Raw genomic sequence first — 24081 nt, forward strand, 5'->3', positions numbered from 1 at the left:
CTTTATATCTTACTTAAGCCATGTTTTACAACCTATTTTACACCATGTATTACATCATACTATCTTTGCAGTCGCAGGTACTATGTTCATTGTATAGGAACAAATTTTATTATCGTTTTTTCTTTTAATAAACTCACATGTGCATCACACATGTATACGATATAGTAATATTCTATAGTTTGGATATATTAAAAAATGATCTTTGTTTAATTTCTATTCAAATTTTGTTATATTTCCTCATAAAATACTCAAACCATGAAATATAAAGTAGAATCACTGTTTCCATTCATCTCAATTGCATTTCATTCATCTTTATTTTGTTACATAATAATTATCCAAATCATTTTTATTGAAAAAACAAAAATTAATAATAAAAGACCTTGTTGTGTAGAGCTTCAAGGCATAACTAAGAATATTACACAACAAACTAAAGATCCTAAAGTGAATCCCAAAAAGAGTCATAACCATTTGAAAACCTTATAGTTCTGCTCTTGTAATGAAGCGCAACCACATTGCACACATAATATTGGGGCACTACCTAGATTTGGTTGTGATTTAGAAGCACAATCTCTACCAATTTGATCGGGAACCATAGTGTCTGATGAGTCATCATGATATCTAGGAACATTACCAAATTTATTTGAAGCAAATATTGGATGTGTCACAAAATTATGTTTCCCATTCAACCAAGGTGAATGAGTTGAAAAAGTTACTGGACGAGGTTTAATAACTTCATGAGCTTTAATAATTTCCTTAGGGTTATCTTTTTCTTTCTTTTCTTTTGCTCCTCGAACATCCTTCTTCAAATTGGTGTGCCAATAGTTTTTCACATCATTAGCTGTTCTACCCTGAAGTCTTGCAGCAATCAACGTCCATCTATATTATATATGTATCATATATGTGAGTAAGTATAAGTTAGCTGAAATGCTATCTAAAGAATAGAAATAGATTACTAGCATGAATACAAAAAATTAATTTTACCCTCCAGAAAAAAAAAAAAGAAATTAATTTTAATTTGGCTCTATTTGGAAGCTTACCTATTCCCTAGGATTGGAAGCTTACCTATTCCCTAGGAGGTTGTGTAACCTAAGGATCATATCAGCTTCATCCTCAGAAAAGGTTTCTCTGTTGATGGTTGGGTTTAAATAATTTAACCACCTCAATCTGCAACTTTTTCGGCACCTATTTAGCCCTGCCAAGTATGTTAGGCAAATATTTTGATAATATATATGTAGAAAGAAATGAAACTATGCATATCCTTAATTGTATTTATGGTTTTGGGATGAATCGTGGCTCTCATCCATGATTTCCTTTTGATTTATATTCACAAAAACGACTTTCTTTTCTTAGATTTTGTAAATTGAATAGAAGTCATTGCAAATTTTTTTTTGAAGAGGCTAAAATGAAATATATTACCACAACAAAAGGGTCTTCCTAGCACGTGCTAAGGAAGAAAACACCAAAGTACAAAAAGATTCGGAACAATAATTACAGGCTACCACCAAACATCTGAAAACCAAAGAAAGAAACTAACTATTAACCAATACCTAATAGAGTAAAAGGATTGAGCCACCAACCATGATAGTTAAAGGACAAAGTACCGTATGATTAATTAAAAAAATAACAGAATAGAACTATTATTTTAAAGCCATCAAATAAATAATTTTTTTAACAACCAATAGTATTCATGCTACCAACCTCTCAAGAAGAGAGAGCTGGTGCCAAAGACAAACAAGATCCCAGCGCAAACAGCAAAAGGAATAATAGCTCCAACCACTAAATATATGTTAATGCATAAGTATGTTAATGCAATAATTTAAATGGTGAATTTTTCGCTAAGGTTATTTGACAAAAATAAAATAATATTAATGTAATATGTCATACCATTTATATTTCTTAAAAACCATTAAAATTTATAAATATTGTTCAGTTTGTATTTTTATTTTTTTGAAATTGAATCTAATTCGATGGTTTGGAATATGTGCACTCCTAACCCCTAGTGGTTTCATTACTTTTCAGTTGTTAGTTTGATTGTTTTGGATATAATTCATACGTCTAACATAAAAATATATATATTGTCACAATATTTAGAAAAGAAAATTATGTATGGTTAATTTACAATATTTGCTTCAATATAGTTGTTCAAATTAACTATATATTACCCAAATACGCAGTAGAATAAACAACATTCATTATACCTGCTCTTTTAGGAATTAAATGCCATTTTCCTTCACCATACTTGTTAATATAAGCTTTGAGTAACTTGTCTTCCTCAGATGTCCACGTACGTTTTCTCATGACTCTGTTATTCTCCTTACACATTTTTTCTCATATACGTTTTCTTTCTTTAAATGTCCATATACAAATATATAGGCATGATCTTTTGTCTTGAGATAGTATATATTTATGTTACGTGCATTAGAGGAAAGGTACGTTACGAAAAAGACAAAGGAGTATGACGTCACATTTCCTTAATTTTCGTTTTTTCTCGATACATCCTTTTCTTTAATTTTCACCATAAAGGTACTCTAAAAAAAAATTGATAGATGAAGTGTGGCAAGTATGAGAACCGCAGAAATTATTTATGAGCAATAAAGTTATAAGCAAACACATGAGTTGTCTCATAAATACAGTTTCAGATAGTAAAAAATCGAAGAAACGTAAACCTAATATGTTGAGATTTCCTCAAAAAAATAAATAAAAGGTAATATGTTGCTATATACTACCTCTGGTTTTGAATACATTTTCATATAGAAAAAATCGTAAAAAAAGTAGCATGTTGGGATTCTTTAAAAAAAAAAAAGTAATATGTTGAGATGTACTCCTCTTGTTTCGAATATAAAAAATATTTTTATTTTTATTTTTATTTTTATTTTTATTTTTATGAAGACGATGATGAGTAAGATGAAGTTGTTCATCAACTTTATGGGTTTCTATATTTTTAACAAAAAATATTTTAAAATAATAAGATTATCTTATATGTCTTGTCAATTCAGTAATTTTTTCAATCAAAAAATGAAAAAAAAAATATTTATTTGTGCAACATTCAGAATGTGGAGAAGGATTCTTAGTTACTATGAATGGTAAAACACAAACAAACAAATATTTGATAAGAAAAAGAAATTGATACTGAAGTCAAAATTGTCAAAGAGTTGAACATTCTAATGCAACATTCAGAATGCAAAAGAAGTGTGCTTGTCAATAATCACAGATGAAGACTCAAACTAATTATGCATATGAGGTATGGTCACCGAAATTTTAGAAGATTATGCTACTTGAGCTATAAAAATATAGTATCTGGATTACATGTATTGAATGCCGACAAGAAATTATATGAATTTTGCTTGAGAGGCAAGCAAAATAGATTACCTTTTGTCTCTAAAAATCCTAAGAGATCAAAAGCAACTTTATAAATTGTTCATTTTGATATATGTTGGGCCATTAGAGGTTCCTACTATTGGTAGATTTACGAGGCATTAAAGCTATACATATTTGTTTACTTGAGGGACAGGTTAGGTCTCTTAAGCTTGTAGGATTATGGATTAAAGGGGTTTTGTTAGATAGTTAATCCATAATCACACTTAGAGATTAGTTACAAAACTATTTTCATTTTGGTTACGAGGTAGTTAGAATGTTGGTTAGTTAGTTCTGATAACTTGTACCATAAGTTATGTGTGTATAAATACGTTGTAAATCCTGCCTTTCATTAATCAATGAAAAACACATTACAACAAATTATCTTCTCTCTCTAGCACCTTCATTCCTATTATATTCATTCAATTTCATTCATTCTATACGATTTCTTGTGAAGCGAGAAATTAGTTTTTGCGCTAATAATATTTATACATTTATTGGGTGAAATCATATGAATCTCACTACTTTATACATAACTTATTTTCAAAGTGTGAGACCCACATTAATTAAGTTCACCTAATAAGAGCATGAATGTTAGAGAGTGTTACAAAGAAAGCGTTACGTTCCTAGTATGTCTCGTCTAGATATATATATCTAATTGTGAGTGTTATGCATGGTCGTGCAAATGGGGCTTAGTGGATAATATATTGGTTGATGGACCATGGACCATAAATGGAAGGTTTTGTGTTAGTTCCTTGATTTGGAATCGTAGCATCATAGTCAAGGGTGGGCAAAAAAACCAAAAATCTGAACTGAACCGAACTAAACAAAAAAATAATTGAACTATTACTAACAATTCTGAAATTGAACTGAAACAGTTCGGTTCATTCAAAACAGTTTGGTTCGATTCGAAACAGTTCAATGCAGTTCGGTAACTAAAATTCAATTTCGTTTGGTTTTTTTTTATATTTTTTTAATGGTACCAATAATAACAGTTTGGTTCAGTTCGGGACAGTTCAGTTTAGTTTAGAACAGTTTGATTCAATTTGAAATGCAAACTGTTCAATACAGTTTTCATGCCGAACCAAACCATGTCCACATGAGTTTTACCCCAGTTCAGGTTTTTACATAGGTGAAGAAATCTACCAAACCATGTCCACGTGAGTTTTACCCCAGTTCAGGTTTTTACATAGGTGAAGAAATCTACCAAACCATGTCCACGTGAGTTTTACCCCAGTTCAGGTTTTTACATAGGTGAAGAAATCTGGCGAGTTTTACCCCGAACTTAGGATTGCGGTTAGGAAATTGGCATAATGTATTAGGAAGCTTTTACATACACTTTTTTTTTTGAAGAACGAAGCTTTTACATACACTTAAAAATATTTGCACCGATTTTACCACCACCATGAATTTGGCAAATATGAATCTTGAATCAAAGAAGTTCATATACTCGAAAAAAAAATATGAAAATATCTGTAGGTACCTGCAAAGTCCATCAAGCTTAACACATGGGGCAGCCCCTTCTAGGGTTCAAGTTTAAGTTGACTTGGGTGGGACGGATGCACATAGTTATAAATGGGGCAGCTGACCTCACTTTTTTTACTTTTAAAAAAACCCACAATAATGAGTAATTAATTGGATTATGAATTGGTTTAACGGTGAACCTTTATATTCTGATAAATTTTAATAAATGTTTTTTAATTGTCTATTTTTTATTATTTTGAAATTTTTTGTTTACTGAAAAAGGACCATATTTTAGGGTTGCTTAATGTGAATCTGACTCCAATTATGAATTATTTTATTTTTAGTGAATTTCAATAAAATATTTATTTTATTTTTCGTTTTTTATAATTATAAAAATTATGTTTTACTAATAATAGTAAAGGTTCACCTTTAGACTATTTCTAGATGTCCATTTTAGAAACCCACCCCCCACCCATATTTTAATAAAAAGGCAAATTACAGTCGGCTCCCTTGAAGTCTTCTTAAATGACACTAATACCCCCTCTAGTTTTGAATTAAACATTAACCTCCCTTCTCATTTAACACAGTTAGCTTTCTGTTAGTTACTACGTGACAAGAATTTTAGAGATTAGCTACTATAATTTGGCTACCGGTACTGGGATGGTTAACTCGCTGCTAATTAAAACACTACAATGTTAGAGGATTAATAACGTTTCCTCGATCACCCTCACAAGGTTCATCAAATCTTGCTTAACCCAATTTTTTTTGTATATATCCTTAATTAAACAAGTGTTCAAACATTTCAATTGACGTCAATTCACATTGATTTTACACCTTTCAATTCGCATCATCTTCTTCTTCTTCTAAATTAACAAATTTATCTTGATTTTACATCTTGCAGCATTGATTTCAACAATATATGTAGCTAATGAGTTCAGATTTTCGACCAATTTGTTTCTATTTCTTTGATTCCTGCATTTAATTATTCTTCATCCTCTTGAATTTGGTTTCTCCAATTTTTCAACCTAGAATTTCAGTTTCTATTTATTCACTTCCTTCTCTAATTCTCCAAAAGCAACATTAAGCAATTCATCCAACTTTATTATGTTGATGTGAATTACAACCGCTTCCTTAATCCTAAAATTGAATATTTATCACGTTTAGGGATCAAACTTCACGCCTCAAAAGCTAAGGTTTTATTTCAGGTCTTTCCATTAATCCATTTTTCACCATATAGAAGATATTCATTGTTATTGTTTTCCAATTTTTTTTTTATTTCCTTTAATCCTTCCATTAATCCGTTGAGTTTGTTCGACAATGAAGTTGTGTTAACACAGAACTAACAGTGTTACATGATAGGGGTGGTGTTTGTAGATTTGAATAAAAATTAAGGGAGGTTTGTGTTTAGTTAAAAACTAGAGGGGCTGTTCGTGCTATTTAAGAAAACCTCAAGGGAGGTGAGTGTAATTTACCCTTAATAAAATGGTCCATCTTTAAACTATTTCTCATGTCTATATTAGATTGACTTGTGAATAATATTATTTCTTTAGTTTTCATAAAAATATATTATTTCTTTAGTAAATAATAAAGAATAAATGTGACTTTTTTGTCAAAAGTAATTTAATACATTAATCCCCACGTTTATTCAAATAAAAAACGCTAATGCTTAATATAGCGACAAGATTTATCACGATAGTTTCACGAAGGCACATATCATAACAATACATGAGTGATTTTATTTGTTTTTTGAGTAAAAAATTAACAGGTGTGCTTCTTTAGTCCACCAAGTATTGAAATATTGCTCATAACTGGTGATATAGCTTCAATACTTTGCATGCTAGTAATGAGCCATGTGTCTATTGCGGTGATTTTGCTTTTTCATTTTGATGAAACATGTGATGCTTAATCATTTTCTTCTATTTAATAGTAGTTATATGGTATACAAGTAGTAGAAATCAGGTTTCGTGGTATTTTCGCGTGCATTTCTATCGGGTAAATAGCATAACCCAATAAAAAAATAACATTAACCCCCACGTGAAGTATATATTAATGTCCCCGCACACTTGGGCTGTGTTTGGTAACACAAAAAAGTTAGCTTATAGCTTGTTGGACTAGCTTATAAGCTTGTTAGATGAAAACGTGATTTGTTTGGTAACAAGCTTTTCTCACGAGCTTATAGCTTTTTTCGAGAAGCAATTTCAAGTAGCTTTTTACCTTATAGCTGATAGCTTTTCACATTTTCTTCCATTTATACCCGTTAATATTATTTTTTATTGAAAAAAACTACCCACAATAAAGAAAAAAACACTTCTCACGTTGTGTTAATGTTTTTTTACGGTTGCCCTATAAATTGCTTTCTATTTGAATTTTTATTTATTGTTTGGTTGGAAATATGGTTCTTAGATTTTTTTATTTATTTTTTACGGTCTCATGTTGCTTTCTATTTGAATTTTTTATTTATTTTTTCAGATGGTTCAAAATATCGTTCTTAGAATCTTATATTTTGGGGAACCAGCCCCTTGCACTATCCATATGTCCACTTATGTTGTAGTTTTTTTTTTGATATATATTTTCTTTCACTTTTTTTTTTAAACAAAATCTACAATAAATAGTGAAGTCATTTTAGTTAAATACAAAATATTAATTGAATTCATAAAACACATTTATCATTTTAGAGATGAAATTAATTTGAAATGAATTTAAATATTTAAAAAAGAAATGAAAAAGTAAAAAAATTATGTATAAAATTTATTAAAAAAATAAATAAACAAGCATGTCCTTTTATGTCATTTTATATTAATCAGTCACTTCAACAACTAATTTTACCAAATACATTATTTTTAATAAGCGAGGTTTTCAGCTATAAGCTATCAGCTATCAGTCATCAGCTATCAGCTAATTTTTCAGCTATCAGCTAGTTTATAGCTGATTTTTACCAAACTGAGCTTTGATATAAACCATTTTTGAGGGAATACGCTACTGCATATATGCAAACTAATGGAGTATAACACTACATTCACCTCTAATATATTATATAAATTAATATTTTATTTGATTCAAATAGTTTAGGGATGAAGACTTGTGTGGTTAAAGATATGGACACGTTATTTAGAGACACACACTCAAAAGAGATAAAAAGGTTGAAGAAAAAAAAATTAAATGATGTGTTTTTTTACATAAATTAAATGATCGATGTATAATTGGCTTTAAATTTTATAGCTAATATTTTGTGAGGAATCAAATGCGTAACAATATGATCGATAAATTTTCGAATGAGAAAAAATGATATGTTTGATAATGTTGAAAAATGAGAAAAAAAAGTTTCCGTAAACTTAGCTCAGTTGGTAGGGACATTATATAATATATCCAGGATTCGAGGTTCGAACCTTGAACATCCCACTAAGACTACTTAAAAAAAATTCATATGACATTTTTAAAATAGGAAGGAACATAGAAAGCAATTATAATCCTTTGGTACTAAGGTGTCTAGAATTTTGCAATGCACAAAAAGTATATATTTTTTTTATGATCTCTAACTTTTTGGATATACAAAGTCATGATTGGAATTGTTTGGCTAACAACCAAGGTTCATACACACTAACTTCATTTTATAATTTATTGAGCTACTCCTTTTTTATTCCTTCTTCGGCAATTGCTCCTTTGGCGTGTTTTTGTACTATCGGGGGATGTATTGTCATTATTCCAAATGTTCTCTCTTTCACCGGAAGGGCAAGAGGAGAAAAGGGTCTTTTTGGTTTGGCATGCACATATTTGGTTAATTTGGGAAACAATGAAAATATCTTTCAATATATACAATACAACTTCATGTGTCGGGGATGCTGTGGAAACAATTAAGACATTGTTTTGGCAATGGTGTTTAAGGAAGAAAAAAAAGGTGGTCTATGTGTTCGGTAATGAGTTGCAACACCATATATGTTATATTCATTGCATGAATTGCACTAACCAACCCATTTAAACTGAGTTAATCTAATGTGTTCTCAAATTTTATTTCAAAATATTATTTCACTATATCTGTGAAATGTACTTACTTCATCCCAAATTATAAGATCATTTATAAAAAAAAAATAAAAAATTGTCTGTCAATAGCTCTATAAATTTTTAGTTGGATTTATCATTATTTTTTTAAATATACCACTTATTAATACATCAATTTGTATTAGAATATGAAAAGTAACATTTGATACATTTATATACAAGAGGCGCTTCTACGGTGCATTTTGTTTAGTCAATAGTATAACTGTTGATAACATGTCAGCTAGTGTCATGTTGGTAGACTACTCTAAGACTAAACTTTACCTTATAACAAACCAATCCTCATACAAAATATTAATTACTTTTGATTTATTAACTTGTTTTATTTAAAATTAAATCATTTTAAAGCATCCTCTTTCTTCTTCATCTACAGAAGGGGATTTCGCTAAGACATATGTTCTTTGTGAGAAGAGATCGTTTCATCTTCTTGCTCCAGGTATTGTAATTGGTGCCGCTCATCGGAGGAGAAAGGAATTGATGAAGATGAACATATTCAAATTGATGAGGATGAAAGGGATTCGAAAGATTTATGATTTTGATGATGAAAAGATGAAGGAGATGAAAAGCTCATAGATGAAAGAAACTGATGAAGATGAACTATTTTGATGCATACGTTTAACGATTACAAAATAAAATAATAATAAAAATGTTTAATTTTGATTTAATCATGGATACAATTGCAATAAGTAAAGATATAATGACACACCTTGTGGACAAATGTGCAATAAACCCTATAATCTAATGTGACATGGATTAAATACACAAATTCTCAATGATTGGTTGTATTCTCATGACTTCACTATAAAATTTTCAATATCAAGTGGTAATTTTGTAATAATGACACAAATTTCAAACAAATTTATTATGTTGGAATTAGGTCTAAATAAAGATCAATTTCACAGGACATGCATAATTTTTTTTTTTTGGGTACACAGCACATGCATAATTTATTATGTTAGAATTAGGTCTAAATAAAGATCAATTTCACAGGACATGCATAATACAAATAAAAGTATAAATCATTAGAGGAAGCAAAGAAAACTTTGAGCATGGATATGATCGAATCTACAACATGCATGTTGATCTATCAAGATACTAATAATTAGGTATTAGGATTACCTTGATGAAGTTTTGATGACAGTCCTTTCAACAACAGTGATATGAAAACACACAGGAAATATTAGCGGCGATATATTTTGCTCTTTCTCAACCGGTATTTTTATGCCTCAAGTTCTCCTTAGATGGGGAGAAGAGAAAGTATGGTGTGTACGGTGTACAGAGGAACATAGCCTCTTTTAATATGATGGTCACTAGGGTTTCCCGTTATTCCGTTAAACATCCACTCATACTGAGTTCTTATCAATTAATTAATTATTTAAATAGAAATCTAATCAAACTTATTACTTAATTTGATCACTAATCTAATCAATTAAAGTTCCAAATTGATAAATAGCTAATATAATTATTATAAAAATATTTATCCACATAATGATATTGGAATATAATTAAATAATAAAATAATCCAACGATTATTCCAACAATTCTTTTCAATACACATGATTTTTGTTACATATTTTTATAAAAATAGACGGACGCAAAACTCAAAACATCAAGTCTTTCATCATTTTTTTTTGTGGTGTTCAGGGTTCGAATCCTGGACTTTGCATATATTATATATTGTTTTTACCAACTGAGCTAAGCTCACAAGGACATGCTTTCACCATTTGAACCAGTCTATGGTTGATAATGTAGTTGGTAATTGCTTAATGCAATTAAATTATGTGAAATACTACTATTACGTACGACTTTTAGCTGTTGGTAAAAATTCTTCCTGGCAGTTACATGGATTCAAATATGAACACTTGGATATCTTTTGTTTTATGTGTGGTGTTATAGACCATACAATCAATACAGTAAGAAACTATTCCTGATCTAGATTGATAATTTGTCCATGAGTATATTTTTCAAAGCAGAAGTTCACTGGAATGGTGGTGGGACTAGGGGTGTGCATGGTTTAGAAAGCAAACCAAACCAAATATTGTAGATGATGGGAAGACGGTTTCAATATTTATACCAGTCACAGAAGGAGTTGATTCTTGGCATGCTAATTTTGAAAATAATTTTAAGTGAAATCTATTATTTAAGGATTTAAATTCAAACTGATCTAAATCAATTCGCAAATTGATAAAAAAAAATATATAGAAAATTTAAAAAAATCGAATATTTTTTATGTGTTTCAATGCTATTTTGTAAAGATCGTTTGAAGCGGATTTCATATAAATTTTTCAAACCCCATACAAATGTTTTTTTTATCAAATGATCGTGGTTAGAATTTCACTCCTTAAAGTTAGTAAGTGAGGAATTTGTGGTTCGAATCCTACCTATGCATATTGTGGTAAAAAAGTGTAATTACGATAGCTTTTAGATATTATTATCAACCTCAAGTAACACTACTAAAAAAACAAAAATAGTGAGCGAAATTTAGTGAGGAAAAACATGAAATCGCTCTCAAATTCCGTCACTAAATTTTGCGACCAAGAAATTTATGAGGGATTTTATTTTTTCCGTCACTAATTTCCCTCTCTAATTTTGCTTTTTCTAGTAGTGTAACCTGATTGTTAAAATTTGACTTCTTGAAATGTTATGAATAAAGACATGGTAGTGAAAAATAATATTAAGTGTTTTATTGGTTTTATAAAAGGATTAATGATTTGAGATAAAGAAAAATAATAAGAAAAAAATCTATTTAAAGACCGTTGGAGTAAACCATAAAAATTTGTCTCAAGTTATTCCTTCAAGTATTAACTGTAAAATGAGTGTCATGAACATTCTCTTTCTAACACTCTTCTTAACATTTACTCTCTTATTGTGTGAAATATATGTGGATATCATACTATAGTAATGGATCCCATGTAAACTAATCTGAGACTCACATAGGTTTCACCTATAAAGTAAATGTTAGAGAATGTTAAAAAGAAAATGTTCCTAACACTTCTAATGCTTGACAAAAAACATTGATGATCTCGATGATGATTGTATCGCTTGGACGGTAACACGCCAACAATTGCATGAACACTTTCTACATAACAGTGAGCATAAAACAAAGTTTCATCAGAAAATATTTTGAAATTAAACATATATAGATATAGGTTGGTCCATGATTTGTCCGTGATTGTTAAGCATGTAATGAGTGATATTTGTCTTTTTCACTAAGGTCCATCAATGACAAGCTAAGCATTGCGGAAAAATGTATACCCCGGTCGACCTTCTTCCAAGCTAGAGCTATAGTACTCACGTTCCCATCCATGACTATAAGCAAACTAGTCCTACATAATAATATACACAAACAAACAATCGACTTTATTGTTGCCAAAATGATTGATTCCATTATTATATATTATTATCAGTCACTTTTCATGGGGTTTTCTTTAACAGTTTGTTTATATTACTACTTCTAGAAGTCAAAGGAACATGCATCTTTATGAATATGTTTATGTGGATAATATACATGCACGTTAAAGGCCTACGAAGCAATTTGATACATGCTTCCCGCTTTGTTTTCATCTCCAAATGAAAAATTAAAATAAACCTTGTCGAAGTAAAAAAAAAAAAAACTAACAAAGCTCTACAAATAAACTAATTTTGTTTGTCAAAAAAAAAAACTAATTTTGTGTTCATTTTATTGCGTTCCAAGTCAGAAATTACCGATTTATTGTCCCTCAAATATAAACTATTTTATTGTGCATTTTTTTTTTTTGAGGGAACTATTTTATTGTGCATGTGATTTAAGTGTGGTAGTTCTTATAGATCGCCTTTATTTCTTTCCACTTCATTTTGTATTAAAATATGTTATACATGTTGAATTGAAATCCACGATACCCCGCCCAAAAGGATTGTCTCAAATAAATGAGCGCAACATGATCAACACATGGATGTCATTTTATTATAACTTCTATTCGGAGTTTCTTAAAACTATGAATATTTTCCTCATATAAGAGGTAAGACCCGTAATTTAGTGATGACAAATTTTAGGACTTTGTGTTTGTTTTGAAGTTTACTTTGATAATAAATGATTTACACGAGTGTTGTTAAACATAAATTGTGAGGATTTTTTTTTGCAATTATTTTGTTAGTGCATAAATTGTGAGAACTTTTTTGGCTGGTGATTGTTTAGGAACTTTTGGTAGCTACAAATCTTTTTAAGTGAGATTTTTTTATTTTATTTTTTTTTACAAAAGTGAGATTTGTGAGAACTTTTTTTGCTGGTAATTTTTTAGGACCTTTTGGTAGCTACAAATCTTTTTAAGTGAGATTTTTTTTTTTTTGACAAAATTGAGATTTTTATTTAGTAAGTCAATTGTTAAAACCTAGTCCATATTCAAACTTCTATCTAAATATATACTTGCTAGAAATAAAATAAAAGTTTTATATTTAGAACAAATTTAGAAACCAGTTTAAATGTCAATAAATAAATTAGTTTCTATCCAGAAGTCCTAGCTCAACTGGCAAAATGCCGAAATTGTTAGGCCGGATGCCATGACCGGAGTTCGAACCCCAGTACCTCCACTTATGTGTGTGAGTTTATAGTGGCTTTGTCATTTCGTCTTCATTTCGTCTATCTACCCAAAAAATGAAGACGAAATGACAAAGCCATTATAAACTCACACACATAAAATAAATTAGTTTATGCTTTTGGTCTAAAGAAACTAATTTATTTTTTTGGGTAGATAGACGTTTGTCATTTCGTCTATCTACCCAAAAAAATAAATTAGTTTCCGTCTATCTACCCAAAAAATGAAGACGAAATGACAAAGCCATTATAAACTCACACACATAAAATAAATTAGTTTATGCTTTTGGTCTAAAGAAACTAATTTATTTTTTTGGGTAGATAGACGTTTGTCATTTCGTCTATCTACCCAAAAAAATAAATTAGTTTCTGCTTTTGGTCTAATTTCTAAAGTCGCTAAATTGATCACTAGTCGTCGCTTATTTTATTTTTTTGAAAGAAGATCACTAGTCGCTCTTTTTGATGGTGGTCGGGGTTTGAAATCCGGACCTTGCATGTATTATGCATTGTCCCTACTAATTGATCTCAGCTCACAAGGGACAAATAACTAGTCGCTTATTAACGATCAATTTGACATTTGCAATTTTTGTTGTTGTTGAAGGGTTGATATTTACAATATCTAAATACATGAATAAATAGCAATATTAAAACAATAAAATCCCCTCTTTTGTAACAAAAAAAAAACAATAAAATCATTGATTTATTTTCATACGCTAATTTTTTTATAAGCGACCAAATAAACTTTTTTAATTAATAACAATGTTATTTTTCTTCCTTAAAAAAATAAAAACAATGTTATTTTTCTCTGTCTGAAATTATGTGTCTCTTTTAAGTTTTACACATAAGCGTCCAAATAAACTTTTTTAATTAATAGCAATATTATTTTCCTCTGTCCCTGTGAGCTTAGCTCAGTTGGTAGGGACATTGCATAATTTATGCAAGGGTCGGGGTTCGAACCCCGGACACCCCACTTCTCCGCATTTAATTGTGTGAGCTCTAGCCACTAGGCTACTAGACAAAAAAAATATATATTATTTTTCTCTGTCTGAAATTAAGTGTCTCTTTTAAGTTTTACATTATTATTAAGAAAATGATTGAGATTGTAAATTTTAATGGTAAAATGTGTTACATTTACTAAAACATTTTTATTAATTATAGTTAAAGGAGTACTTAGATAATTGAATTGTAATGAAGAAAGATATGCTACTAAAATAAAGTGTGAGCTCTAGCCACTAGGCTACTAGACAAAAAAAATATATATTATTTTTCTCTGTCTGAAATTAAGTGTCTCTTTTAAGTTTTACATTATTATTAAGAAAATGATTGAGATTGTAAATTTTAATGGTAAAATGTGTTACATTTACTAAAACATTTTTATTAATTATAGTTAAAGGAGTACTTAGATAATTGAATTGTAATGAAGAAAGATATGCTACTAGAATAAAGTGTGAGCTCTAGCCACTAGGCTACTAGACAAAAAAAATATATATTATTTTTCTCTGTCTGAAATTAAGTGTCTCTTTTAAGTTTTACATTATTATTAAGAAAATGATTGAGATTGTAAATTTTAATGGTAAAATGTGTTACATTTACTAAAACATTTTTATTAATTATAGTTAAAGGAGTACTTAGATAATTGAATTGTAATGAAGAAAGATATGCTACTAGAATAAAGATACTCCTTTCGATCACATTTATAAACAAAAATAATTTTTTAAATTCATTGAATTAATAATGTATCTGACCATATTAGATCATATCAAATACATTACTTATTTAATAATGTAAAATATTGTTTTTTATATAAATGTAACAAAAGTAAGTATGTGTTAATTTTATTGGTATTATAAAAAGGATAACTTATTTCAGATAAAGAAACATACTCCCTCCGTCCTATATTAGATGACATAGTTGACTTCGACACACATACCAATGCATATGTTTTATCTTTGATATCTTCAATTCTCTACTAAAAAAATTATGAAAATTTAATATTTTAAAAATATTCATCGAGACGAATCCAACAACATCTTACATTATATTATTTATCTTTGTGAATTAGTAGAAAAATATGGTCAAAGTATGTTAAGTCAATAATGTATATTGTCAAATATGGCATTTATTAAGGGACGAAGGGAGCAATAAAAAAGACATCGATTTGAAGACAGATGGAGTAAACTGTAAAAATCATTGAACTGTTGTCTCAAGTTATTCCTTTTAAGTATTAACCGTTAATATCAATGCTTGACTCCATAAAAAGAAAAATGAATGATGGACAAAACGCACTACTAGGACTGGGAGCACGCCAACAATTGCACGGACACCTTTTTTTTTTTGGTATAAAAGAGGGATAAAGCCCTGCACGGACACTTTCTACATAACAGTGAGCATAAAACAAAGTTTCTTTAGAAAAATATTTTGAAATTAAACATATATAGATAGACTAGTATGGACACCCGTGCCAAGCACGGGCTAGAATATCGTCATACTTAATGGAGATAATATTAAGATGAAGAAAATGTCAGTTAAAGTCTAACATTGGATAAAAGAGTTCAGGTTGAACAACAAATAAGTAAAAAAAAAAAAAATCATACTTAAGCCTTTCGGATGAAGATGTATCATTCTCACTTATCTGATTTCTATTTTTTAAAACGTGTGGATCCACATCAGTGTTGGCTCGCTCAAAATGCACAACAGTTGCATTATATCCTATTTCAACATTTTGGTGGAGTAGGAGTGGTATCATTCTCACTTATTTTGGGGGAGTGGTATCATTCTCACTTATTTCGGTGATCGATCACGAGCACATAGAGTCTGACACTTTATGGAGAGATGTTAATGTGTCAAATCCGAGTTAAAGTTTCACATTTTATGTAAGAGTAGATGTTGAGAGATATGTTAATGTGTCATGTGTGAGTGAAACTTCTACTTTTGATATTGAACAACATATATGTGAGATGACCAATATACCTAATGTCTTTAGGTTTCAGATGGAGATGTGGTTTTCATCTTACATATGAGGTTTCTCATATTCAAATGTGACAATCCAATCCATTGTAGGATTTATCTGAAATCCAAGCACTATAATGATATTTTTTTGGTTTTGGGATGTCATTTGCTTAATTTTATTATATTAAATTTAAGTTTTTTGATGTCATTCACCTTAATGCAATGTCTTTGTCTAACTTTAATTATTTTAAATTCTTTCATTTTGGTCTTCGGTGGGTCACAGTATAAACAATTGTAGAAGCATTATGTTGAGTCGACAAAATACATACTTATTAGACAATTTGAGTGAACATGCGGTGTCAATATCACCTGTGTGGTTGCTCTTAGTCTAATACAGTGATCCAACCTAATTTAGGCTCCATCTATCATTCTAACATTAAAATGAATTACTTTGCTGGTGTTTGAATGTCATTTATTGATTATTTTATCTAAAAAATTAGTATTTAGATGTCATTCGCTTTCATGCTATTTTTATTCAACCTCTATCATTTCAAACTCATTCACGCCTGGTCTTTTGAATGATTTGAAAATAGAAGAATCTTTATAACGATTGTGATTTGACAAAATACATGTTTACTAAACTCATTTTAAAATGCTAATTTTTTACCCAAAAACCTTCAACTCCTTCAAGAAACCACTTCCAGCCCACGTTTTTGAACATGTTGTGTCTCTGTTTGACATTAATTGACTATGTCACATAATTACATGCACGGATGGTCGCACACTTGATTAAGATATGTTAATATGTCAAGTGTGATTGTACATTCTACATTGGATGAAAGAGTAAATTTTCAACAACATATAAGTGAGATGCTCCATGTACCTAATGCCTTATGGTTTTGTGTTAAAATGCGGTATCAATCTCACTTGTATGGTTGATATTGGCCTAATATAAATATTCATATCAGTGTAGGTAGGCTTAGCAGGAATCTCAATATTATCCCAACATTATGATAAACATTTTTGTTAGTTTTTGGATGTCATTTGCTTGATTTTTTTTATCTCAAATTTTATTTATTGGAAGTCATTCGCTTTCAGGTTATATTTTTTATTCCACTTCTATTATTTTAAAATCCTTCACTTTTGGTCTTTGGTGAGATTACAAAGAAAAACTGGATACTGTTCTGCTGAGTTGACAAAATACACGCTTGTTAGAGTTTTTAAAATAATGTAATTTTTTTATTTTAATTTTTTGTTAAAAAATTTGTCCAAAAATATACAACTCCTTCAACAAACACGTCCAACAACTACTTTATTCTCTATATTCACCGACAACGCATAAACCCCTTTTTTCTTATTATTTCTTTCATTTCAAATTCCTTTTATGTCTTCTCAATTTTTCTAGTTTATTTTTTCTCTTCTTTTCTCCATTTTCAGGAAAGGAACAAAAATCTTCCTTCATTAAATCACCACCAACCCTTTTTTTTTTACTATGTTACACCTTCTCAAGTCTTATTTAGCTGTGCTACCATATCATATGCAGAGAGTCTCAAACTTAAGGGATAATTATTATTTTTTAAATAAGCTAAATTAGCCCAGTCAATTTAGCATTGGGTCCCAAGTCAATACCACCAGACTTACCCAAGTTGGTTAAATGATAGATATTAATATGTCATATCTAAGTTAAAGTTGCACATTAGATTGAAGAGCATAAGGTGATGAACATATAAGTAAGATGACCCCATATACTTAATACCTTGAGAATTTGGATGTGGTGTCAATCTTACTTTTGTGGTTGCTCTTAGCATAATGTGATTATCCTATCCTGTTTAGGCCCATACATAAGTCCCAACATTATAATGATCTTTTTTTTTTTTTGTCATTTTCTTGATTCTTTTATTTCAAAATTTAGTTTTTTTATATCATTTGCTTTAATTCTATTTTTTTAATCCAACCTTCATTATTTCCATTTCCTTCACTTATGGTCTTTGATGAGATCTGACAATAGCAAAACATAGATGTGTTATGTGAAGTTAACAAAATACATGCTTATTATACATTCTAAGTAAAGATGTGTTATCAACCTTAATTGTGTGGTTGCTCTTATACTAATTTAATGATTAAATCTAGTATAGACTCCTCCTTGGAGTATCAACATTATGATTAACTATTTTGAAAGTATTTGGATGTCATTTTTAAAAAAAATATATATATCTTAAAATTTAGTTTTTTGATTTTATTCGCTTTCATAATATTTTTTAGGCTTAATTGCAGTTTAACCCCCTAACTTTTATAAAATTGCAATTTTGGCCCCCTAATAAAAAAAAACTACAAAACAGCCCCATAAGTTCTGCATCTGTAGCAGTTTTTGCCCCCAAAGACAAAAAAAAAATAAAAAAAATAACACGGGGCACCTCACTTAGGGTGCCACGTCAGCGTAGACCGAGTCAAAGTTGGCATTGGGGGCTAAAACTGCCACATATGCAAAACTTAGGGGGCCGTTTTGTAGTTTTTTCTTTTTAGGGGGCCAAAATCGTAACTTTGTGAAAGTTAGGGAGTTAAAACTGCAATTAAGCCGATTTTTTATTCAACCTTTGTCATTTCAAAATCCTACATATTTGGTCTTTGGTTGAAATGCAGATGTGTTATTCTAACTTGACAAAATACATTCTTATAATGATAGTAATGTTTGAAAATATATATATTCGTTACTATAATTATATACATGTCAGTTTTACAATATTTAATTAATTGTGAGATTAATTTTTTTTTATATAATTATAATGATATTTTGTTATCATGTACACATCAAACACATGATAAGATTTTTGTTATCATGTCTATATCATATCATGTCTCTATCGAATTTCATATTCTATCATATCTCTATCCTATACCGACCATCAAAGAGGGTTTAGTCTAGCAGTGTAAAGACATACTTTAAATTTAAAGGTTACAGGTTTTGAGCCCTTTTAGTATCTTTGGAGGTATGCAAATGTAAATACTAAATAACTTAGCGAGTGCTCTTTTATCTCTAAGATTTTTTCTACCTTATACAAAATTAACATTCATTCACCATAAAAAAAAATTACCAACAAAAAATTCACTATGACTTTTATTTTTTTTAATAATGGCATTAAATGTCATACCCAAGAATCATTATGGTCCATTGATCAACGAAGTTTTTTGTGTTAAAAGATATTTATGATCATTATTATTATACTATTAAAAGACGTTCTTATGTCAAGCACGTGAGAATTTTCTTCTTTTTAATTATTATTTATTTGTTTATTTTTTATTAGTGAATGAAATGTTTTTTTGGAAAGTATGAGATTAAATGATATACACTATCAATGTTTGTTTTACACTAACATTCAGTCACACAATCAATTATCAGACACAATAAAAATAAATTTAATATAATTTTCATTATAGACTTAAAATTATTAGCCTTTAAGTTTTTTATTTTTCAAAATATTTATTATATTAATTAGTTTGATTTTATTGGGGTATATTTTAGGCTTTCATGAAATATATATGTTGTTTTTATTGTAATTGGATTTTTTTAAAAAAACCTGTTTTAAAATACTTAAAATTTTCCTTAAAAAAAAATACTTAAAATTTACTGAAAATGAATTTAATAATGTTAAAAGTAATGCGGTAATTTATGGAATTGTGATTCAATTTGATTGTCTCTAAGAATAAAAAGACTCATCATTTGATCAGATTAATTATCCATTCTATGATCAATTTGGCTTCACCAAAATAAAGGGAGGTGGTTAATAATGTTAAAATAATCTTATGGGCATGGTTTGATTTGATGAAGGATAAAAAAACGGTTATATAATTTTTTATTTAAAAAATGGATGAATTAGTATAATAAGGGTTGGAGTACTTATTGTAGTCTCTAATTATATATCATTTTTCTTATTAAAATTCAAACATTTAAATATCTAATTGTCATTCATTTTTATTTTGATAAAACATCTTCTTTAATTTTGATTTAATGCACATGATGATTATAAAAATCGATTAATTTTTTTAGATGATTTCCTTAATAAAATAATTCATGATAAAAATACCAAAAATAGAATCTCATACAAATAAAAATATATAATAATCATTTCTTAAAAAGATAATACACCAAAAATGGAAATTCTAGTAAATAAAAGTATGTAATAATCATTTATAATTATAATAGAAATTCCCACAACGATTCTTTAGAAAAAAGAAATTTTCACGACGATCAGCTTGTCATTAATTTCCACTTATAATTGGAGGTTCACCATAAATTTTATTTATTTTTTGTTCAATTTTAAATTAGTAACCACATAACATAAAAAAGTGAAAATTACCTTTAATTCCCAAATTTTCTATAAAGATGAAGTTCATACTTTGATTGATTCTATTCTAAAATTTTTGGTTGGGATACTTTGTTGCAAGTTTTGCTAAAAAGAACAACAATGAAATTAGGTCATGTTTCGACATCTTATTGGATAAAGTCAACCCAAAATTGCAACTTTAAAAAAATAATGAAAGAAACATGAGTAGAAGAGCAAAGATTGATATATCAAACATAATAGAAAGTCAATCCCATGATTTTTATAGGATTAATTCCCTATGAAGTTAAAAACCGTTAATTTAGCGTCAGTATTTCCAAAAGTTTAATGCATTTCTTTTTGACCAAGGGTGTGTACGCTTGTGCGAAGTTTTACGTTAAGCTAACAATTTTTTTCTAGAGATATCATCTCTCAGTTGTGTGCTTGACGATACTTAATTTGAAAAACATCCACAAATATTTTTTTTAAACCTTTGTTGCACTAAATATCCATAACTTTATTTTGACACAGATGCAGAAAGTCATTGAAGAAACATGGAACAATGTTACAAATAATGAGAGAACTAACAGAACACAAATCATTGGGTTATTCAACATCATAAAATATACTCCATTCATTTACTATTATAAGAGGAAGACGAAAACCAAAGGATCATATCATATAAGAAAAGAAAAAGAAAAAAAAATAATGGCTCGTCATTCTAGGGTTTGCCGTGCGGTTTCGATCAATTTGAGGTAAAAAAAATCGAATAATCAAATCAAAGTATGATCTAATGCGAAAGGTTTTCACAAAGGACATTCAAACATATGCAACGATATTAGATTTTGTGATTTTCAGTTTTTGTACCAATTTATGATTTTCTTTTGAATCGGTTTATATTCGAACACTCATAACTCGTCATTAGTGTGATTAGTTAGACACTTGCAACAATATCAATATTACTGCTAGCATTTTTACAATCTCAATGCAAATAAAACTACTTAAAATTCATTTAACATCAGACACTTTAATCAAATTTATAATATATACAACTCTTAAAATATAAAGCTTGATTAAAATATTCTACTCTCTCCAAATTCTTTCTTTTGTTGAGAGGAACTCTACAAATCCATGTAGTCAAACTTCAATTATTGCATCCTTGCGCTTCATCTTTAATTGTATCCACATAACTGGAAAAATAGAACAAATCAATAAAATCCCGTTAAAACCAAAGAACAATTGGTCGAAGAGCTAAAGAAGAAAAGTTGAACAAAAAATTAGGTAAAAAAACTATAAAAATATAGAGAGATAGAAAGAGGATAAAAATATAAAATAATAGATTTAAATAAATTGCAAACCCAAAGTAGTCAAGAACCAAAAACAAATATGTAATATTTAGAGAATAAGGATGAAACACTATTTATGGGCACTATGAAGAAAAATAATACAATTTTTTTTAATAAAAAATGGATACAAACTATAAATGAACAAACATGATTTTGAAATAATTTTAAATTCTATAACTGAATGTTAAAATGATGTGAGGAATGGTGATGGTTGAAGTAATATTTATAAGGAAAAATTCAAAGCATGGTGAGATCCGAGAAGTAATGTTGAAATTATAAACAAATATCTATTAAATAGTGGTTAAAAGTATGTTTGAACTTTCTGTACACAAATACTAATGGAAGAACGATTAGCACACATCTATGAACATTAGACAAATATAGGCATCAAACCAGCACTAACATGTCGACGTCGTCAATAATCTAAGAAAATAAAATATTTGAATCCACTTACCTTGTTACACTTGAGACTATGATTTTCATCTAATTGATTTTTACTATATCATATCTTCGTGATTGAAAATATGATCGTGATTTAAAATATACTACCTAACAACCGGAAGAGGAAAAAAAATGGTGTTAAAGCTTGGAAGAAACGTATGGAAAAGAAGAAGGATAAAAAAATATGTTGATTTTTTCAGGTTTGACTATGAAACAAATTAAAAAAATATAATGAAAGTTAATAGCATTTACACGCCATTAAATTATCCATTTTTTAGTCAACATTTACGTTTTAATCACATAAAAATAAGAAGGAATATTCTTTGATGAGAGAGATGAAAAATGCTAGATGAATAACATTAAATGCTAGATGAAAAATATGATGCCAAGTGTACTTTGGCTCATAGATGTATCCTTTTGTATTATATAGAGATTGGTCCATGATTGTCAAGCATTTAATGAGTGATATTTGTCCTTTCATTTGGTCCATCAATGACAAGCAAGTATTGCGGAAAATGTATACCCTCGGTCGGGCAAAAGTTATTATGCATAAGGATTTCCTTATGCATGGTGCATAAGCAAATCAGGACCATTAGATCAAGGACATGTGTTATAATCTGGTGCTTCAGCTCAAACATATCACAACCGTCCGATTTCAGACAAACTATCCTTTCTTCCAGCAACAATCCTCACTCTCACCGTTGCTCTCTCACCGGAGGACAAAGAAGTCCTAGCTTACCTCATTTCATGCTCTTCTTCTTCTTCTTCTTCTGTTAACGGAAACTCTCGCCGGAAAACTAAGAGTTTCGTCGACGGTGAACATCTTCCTCTCTCCCATTGCAACTGTTTCCGTTGCTATATGAGTTACTGGGTTCGTTGGAACACTTCACCCAATCACCAACTCATTCACAGAATCATTGATGATTTTGAAGATTTTCTCTCTCAAAATGCTAATAAAAGGAAGGAGAAGAAAAACAAGAAAGGTTCTTCTAACAGCAGCAACAGAGCTTCTGAGTCAAATCGCTCCGAGTTGGAATCGGTAAAGGAGAGTAGTGGTGATAGTAATATTGTTGGTGTTATCAATGCTAGTGAAGGAAGTGAATTCATTAATTCGATTGAAGTTGAAGAAATTGAAAATGAAGAGAAATTAGGGTCAGTGAGAAAGATTTTGAGTTTCATTGGAGAAAGGATTTGGGGACGGTGAATCAATTTCCAAGTTCCAACACAAAAAAAAAAAAAATTACAAAATCAGTTTGTTTTGGGTTAATTTTGCTTTACCTTTTTCCATTTATGATTCCTTTATTTTTTGTTGCCTTTTGTGCATTAATCACTTTCCTGTGATGTACTAAAAGAAAATTGTAGTTTGGTTTATTTGTCTTGTTATATCAAATAGTAAGTTATTACTATAGCTTGATGAATATCTTAGTTTTAGTGTTACAGACTGATAAGTCTGCGAATTTTATGGCTTCAACTCATTTCTTTTACTGACTGGGTTTTTATACGGTTGCTGAGGCTTTCATTTACGGTTATGGACGGACTGGACTCTCTTTCTACCACTGTATCATAGGAGTTTCAACTAACAAGA

At 29.3% G+C, this 24081-nt stretch overlaps 2 protein-coding genes and 1 long non-coding RNA gene across 3 annotated transcripts; 1 reads left to right on the forward strand and 2 right to left on the reverse strand.

The window, feature by feature from the left end:
• Positions 1-261: 261 nt before the first annotated feature.
• Positions 262-2336, reverse strand: LOC146923851 (transcription factor MYB90-like). Its single transcript, XM_085708957.1, has 3 exons — positions 2199-2336; positions 1063-1192; positions 262-876 (listed from the first exon to the last, which is right to left on the reverse strand). The coding sequence occupies exons 1-3, from the start codon at positions 2320-2322 to the stop codon at positions 459-461; spliced, it is 672 nt and encodes a 223-aa protein (XP_085565083.1). The 5' UTR covers positions 2323-2336; the 3' UTR covers positions 262-458.
• A 19294-nt stretch (positions 2337-21630) lies between these two features.
• Positions 21631-22598, reverse strand: LOC146923852 (uncharacterized). The gene is made up of 2 exons (XR_015010936.1): positions 22510-22598; positions 21631-21899 (listed from the first exon to the last, which is right to left on the reverse strand). It is a non-coding gene; the product is annotated as an uncharacterized LOC146923852 (long non-coding RNA).
• Positions 22599-22988: 390 nt separating this feature from the next.
• LOC146923853 (uncharacterized) lies at positions 22989-23762 on the forward strand. Its single transcript, XM_085711790.1, has 2 exons — positions 22989-23013; positions 23126-23762. Exons 1-2 carry the CDS (start codon positions 22989-22991, stop codon positions 23698-23700), a joined length of 600 nt encoding a protein of 199 aa, XP_085567916.1. The 3' UTR covers positions 23701-23762.
• Positions 23763-24081: the final 319 nt, after the last annotated feature.

The sequence above is a fragment of the Medicago sativa genome, chromosome 5 (genome assembly GCF_051527215.1).
Source record: "Medicago sativa cultivar Bolivia chromosome 5, Bolivia_mono, whole genome shotgun sequence".
Classification (NCBI taxonomy): Eukaryota; Viridiplantae; Streptophyta; class Magnoliopsida; order Fabales; family Fabaceae; genus Medicago; species Medicago sativa.